The following is a 4,934-nucleotide window of genomic DNA, read 5'->3' on the forward strand; positions in this document are numbered from 1 at the left end:
GCCTGGCTGGGCCCCGTGTCGCCCCCTCCCCTCAGACCCGCTGCGCCCTCCAGTCGTCGCCACCATGCGGGACCTGCAGAAGAGGGAGAAGCTGGAGCAGGCAGCGGGCGCGGCCCTGGGCAGGACCCTCAGCATCCGGTGCTTGGACGTCTGCAGCGATGCCTCGGTGGCCGAGTGCCTGGGCGGCCTCCCCGAGCGCCGGGTCGACGTGCTGGGTGAGGCGCGGCCGGGGCAACTGGGGGGGCAGCAGGGGGCGCCAGCTGCTGGGGACCGGGGGGGCTCAGGAGGGGGCTGGGGGGACAGTGTGTGGGTGGATGGGGGCACTGGGCTGTGGGGAGCTGGGGGGGCCAGTGGGGGAGGGGCTGTGCCGGGGGGATTTGGGGGGCATGGCGTGGGAGGGGCCATGCCGGGGGAGAGCTGGGGGGGCGGCAGGGGAGGGGCCATGCTGGGGGGGGCTGCGGGGCAGGGGCTGTGCCGGAGGGGAGTTGGGGGGGCAGCGGGGCAGGGGCTGTGCCGGGGCGGGAACTGGGGGGGCAGCGGGGCAGGGGCTGTGTCGTGGGGGCTCTCTCTGCCCACATCGGGCTGAGGGGGGCCAGGGGCTCTGAGCGTCTCCCCCCCAGTGAACAACGCGGGCGTGGGACACATCGGGCCCATCGAGAGCATCAGCATCGCGGAGATGAAACGCGTCTTCGAGACCAACTTCTTCGGGGCTGTGCGCATGGTGCAGGCCGTGCTGCCCGACATGAAGCGGCGCCAGAGCGGCCACATCGTGGTGATGAGCAGCGTGATGGGGCTGCAGGGTGAGGGGCTGGCAGCACCCGGGGGCCGGGCACCGGGGGGGTACGGCGAGGGGGTCGGGGAGGGGGTGCAGTCGGGGGAGTGGCAGAGGGGGCGGTACAGTGGGCCATAGGGGGTGCTGTGGGTTAATGGACTCCGGTGGCCCCCCCAGCCACACTGCCCCCCAAGTTCACCCCCCTCTCAACAGGTATTGTGTTTAACGACGTCTACGCGGCCTCCAAGTTCGCCATGGAGGGTTTCTGCGAGAGCCTGGCCGTGCAGCTGCTCCAGTTCCACGTCTTGTGAGTGCCGGGGGGGCCTGGGGGCGGGGGGGGGGTGCCCAGGGTGGGGCCTGGGGTCCCCAGTTGTTCCCCAGGCCAGGCCAGAGCACAGGGCTCAGGCCCCAGCCCCGTCTGCCAGGCTTGTGGCTGCCATGTGCCCCGGGGGCTCGCTGGGGGGCTCAGACTGCCCAAGTACATTGAGACCCAACCCCGGAGCCGAGCGCCCGCAGCCCCCCGGCCCCCCCCCGGAGCCGAGCGCCCGCAGTTCCCCATGGCCCCCCCCAGGAGCAGAGCGCCCGCAGCTCCCCCGGCCCCCCCCCGGAGCCGAGCGCCCGCAGCCCCACCGGCCCCCCAGCCCCGGAGACAAGTGCCCGCAGCCCCCCCGGCCCCCCAGCCCCGGAGCCGAGCACCCGCAGCCCCCCCCAGCCCCCCAGCTGAGCGCCCGCAGCCCCCCCGGCCCCCCCCCCGGAGCTGCCGAGCGCCCGCAGCCCCCCCGGCCCCCCCGGAGCCGAGCGCCCGCAGCCCCACCGGCCCCTGAGCCCAGCGCCCGCAGCCCCCCCGGCCCCCCAGCCCCAGAGCCGAGCGCCCGCAGCCCCCCCAGACCCCCCTGGAGCCGAGCGCCCGCAGCCCCACCGGCCCCCCAGCCCCAGAGCCGAGTGCCCGCAGCCCCCTCAGACTCCCCCAGAGCCGAGCGCCCACAGCCCCTGAGGCTCTGCTCCCCGCAGCGTGTCCCTGGTGGAGCCGGGCCCGGTGAACACGGACTTTGAGCTGAAGCTGATGGAGGACGTGTCCCGCTCCGAGTTCCCTGGCACCGACCCGGCCACGCTGCGCTATTTCCAGGAGGTGTATCTGCCGGCCTCCCGCGAGATCTTCTCCACCATGGGCCAGAGTCCCGAGGCCGTGGCCAAGGTGGGTTCCCCTCCCCTAGCCTGCGGCTCCCTCCCCCCGGCAAGCCCCATGGACCTGGGGATCTCCCTGCCCGGGCCTGGCCTCCCGCGGCCGCCCAGGCTCCCTGGCCAGCCCCACGCCCACCTCCAGGCTGGCAGGCCCAGCCCCCCCCAATGTCTGGCACACCCAGACCCAGCCTCCCACTGCTGGGCCTCATCCCACCTAGAGAATCAGCTGACGCACCAAGTGCTGGGGAGGTGGGATCTCCTGGACAGACAGACGGACATGTCTTGGGGGACAGACAGACACAGGTCAAGGGGGACGGCTGGAGGGGATGGACGAGGAGGGCAGACAGACAGAAAAGGGGTGTGAGTGGGGAGCAGGCGGATGGGGCAGTGTGTGGGCCTGGGCTGGAAAGGGTTAGCCAGCGGCCTGAGGCTGGTGCCAGCGGTGGGGGCTGGTGAAAGGTGGGTTTGAAGGGGGACGTCCCACTGGGGAGCGAGAGGCCGGATCGCCCTGGGCGGGGGGCATGTGCCGGCCCCTGTGGGGGGTGAAGCCCAGGACCCCTCAATCAAGTCCCCACCGGGGCAGGGAGCTTAGACCCCAGCTTTGGGGCTCCCTCCATTTCCCCAGCCAGCTCCAAACTAAAAAACCCTCCAGCAGCCTCCTCCCAGCCCCGGCCACGGCTCCTCCCCCAGCCTTTGTCCAGTTCCCGGGGCAAAAGGTGTCACCTGGCCCCAGCCCCCTCCTGGGCTCAGGTATGTCACCCTGGTATCCCACCACCAACCCCGACAGTCTCAATACAATTCCCCCGCAACATCCCAGGTCAATCCGCCTGGAGCAGGGCGCACTCACCCCGCCGGCGCCTCCTGCTGGTCTTCTCGGGAATTAGCTCATTAGCCATTGGAGCGCCCGCTGCAGGCCGGTGTCCCTCCCGGACCCGTGCCCTGTTATCTGGGGCGCTGCCCCTTGGCAGTAACCCCTCAGTCCCCCACCCACTATTCCCACCTCACCTCAGTATATGTGACGGAGCGGGCGGATTTGACCTGGGAATGTTGCAGGGGGGTTACATTGGGGATGGGAAGGAAGCTACCTGAGCCAGGAGGGGGGCTGGGAGAAGTGACACCTACCTGGGAGACTGGACAAAGGAGAGGAGGAGCTGGGGGGAGGGGGAGAGAGCTGCTGGAGGAGTTGTTAGTGTCAGTTTGGTGCTGGGTGGTGCAACGCAGGGAACCCCAAGCTGGGGTCTAAGCTCCCTGAACCCCCCAGAAGGACTTGATTGAGGGGTCCTGGTTGTACCTACACGCTCTGCTTGGGACTGGGTTCCTGTCATCTAATAAACCTTCTGTTTTGCCGGCTGGCTGAGAGTCCCGGGGAATCTCAGGAAGAGGGGTGCAGGGCCCTGACTCCCCCACACTCCATGACAGTATACGGCTACTGCCAGTCATCGTCTAGCCCCACGCCCTGGGGCAGACGGCAGCATCAGCCACTCATCACTGGCAAGGGGGGGTTGGACCTGCTGCCTTGGCCTAGCCCTGGGCTGCCCCCTGTAACCCCCAGCTCCCCTTGGCCTTATGCTAGGCCACAGCCTGGGGCTTTCCAAGCAGGAGCTCCCCAGCCCAGCCCTGCTCCACTCAGGTGCCCTGTCTCTAGCCCCCTGCAGCCAGGCCCTGCTCCCTCTGAACGCAGAGAGAGACTGAGTCCTTGCTCCTGGCTCCCAGCCTTTATAGGGCCCCCCCGGGCCCTGATTGGGGTGTGGCCCAGCTGCGGCTGCTTCCCCAATCAGCCCAGTAGCTTTTCCCCTGCCCCAGCCCTCTGCCAGGGCTGTCTTTAAACCCCTCTGGGCAGGAGCGGGGGACCACCCTGCTCCACCGCCCCACTCCCTGCTCCGTCCCGCCGGGCTCAGGGCGGGGACGGCTCGTGGCAGCCGGGGGCAGCTGAGCCGGGCGGGTGGAAGAGTCGGTCGCAGGCTCTGCCCCTGGCCGGAGGCTCCCGAAGCTCCTACAGCCTGATGGAGCTAGAGAGACACTGGGGAAAGTGAGGCACCGCTGCTGCAAGACCACTTCCAGCCACTGGGGGGCAGGTGAGGGTGGGACATCTGGGGTCTGGGTGGGCAGGGGCGGATGGGGTGAGCGAGCCGTGGGGACGGACGGACGGGATGGACGGGGCGAGCGAGCCAGACACACGGACGAACGGGGCGCTGACCCCTCTCTCCCGGCAGGCCGTGGTGCAGGTGATCGGCGCGGGTCGCCCCCCCTTCCGCACACTGACCAACCCGCTGTACACGCCGCTGACGGCGCTGAAGTACGCCGACCCCTCGGGGGAGATGTCCGTCCGCACCTACCACAACCTGCTCTTCAACTACGGCGCGCTCTTCCACCTCAGCATGCGGGCCCTGCGCTGCCTGACCTGCCAGTGCTTCCGCCGCAGGGTCGCCCCGGCCTGAGCCCGCCTCCCAAACCAGCCAGGACCCCGTGCAGCGCCAGGGTGGAGAATCGCCCTGAACCCCGTCACGGCAGCTGTTTCACCGGCTGCTTCCCTTCGCCGCTCACCCCATGCCCTTTATTTCCAGCTGAAGTTCTCTAGCCTCAACGTCCAGCCGCTCCACCGATGTCTGCTGGACTGGGGAGCCGGTTATTAAATCTCTGCTCCCCACGTAGGTACCTCCGGCCTGCGACCAGGTCCCCCCTGCCCCGTCTCTGCCCGACGTTAAATAGCGCTGAGCACGTGGAGTCTGTCCCTCCAAGGCAGGTTTCTAACCCTAGAATCCTTCTCGGGGCTGTTCTCTGAGCCCTCAAATTGCTCAGCTCCTCCTGGAGTGACAGGGGCCAGAACTGGGCCAAGGATCCCAGCAGCCGTCGCACCAGTGCCAAAGCCAAGGGGAAAATAGCCTCTCGGCTCCTCCCCGACGTTCCCCTGGTCACGCCGCCCGGGATCTCCTTAGCCCATTTGTCCCCAGCGTCGCACGGGCAGCTCGTGTTCAGCTGA

At 69.3% G+C, this 4,934-nt stretch overlaps 1 protein-coding gene across 1 annotated transcript in view; it reads left to right on the top strand.

Moving 5' to 3' along the window:
• Positions 1-4,528, top strand: part of RDH8 (retinol dehydrogenase 8) — a 5,005-nt gene extending 477 nt beyond the window's left edge. Inside the window, exons 2-6 of the mRNA XM_005311406.4 lie at positions 54-215; positions 621-800; positions 986-1,079; positions 1,784-1,967; positions 4,168-4,528. Coding sequence (XP_005311463.2) covers positions 65-215; positions 621-800; positions 986-1,079; positions 1,784-1,967; positions 4,168-4,392 — 834 coding nt within the window. The 5' untranslated portion in view covers positions 54-64 and the 3' untranslated portion in view covers positions 4,393-4,528. The remainder of the gene's footprint in view (positions 1-53; positions 216-620; positions 801-985; positions 1,080-1,783; positions 1,968-4,167) is intronic.
• Positions 4,529-4,934: the final 406 nt, after the last annotated feature.

The sequence above is a fragment of the Chrysemys picta genome, chromosome 22 (assembly GCF_011386835.1).
Source record: "Chrysemys picta bellii isolate R12L10 chromosome 22, ASM1138683v2, whole genome shotgun sequence".
NCBI lineage: Eukaryota > Metazoa > Chordata > Testudines > Emydidae > Chrysemys > Chrysemys picta.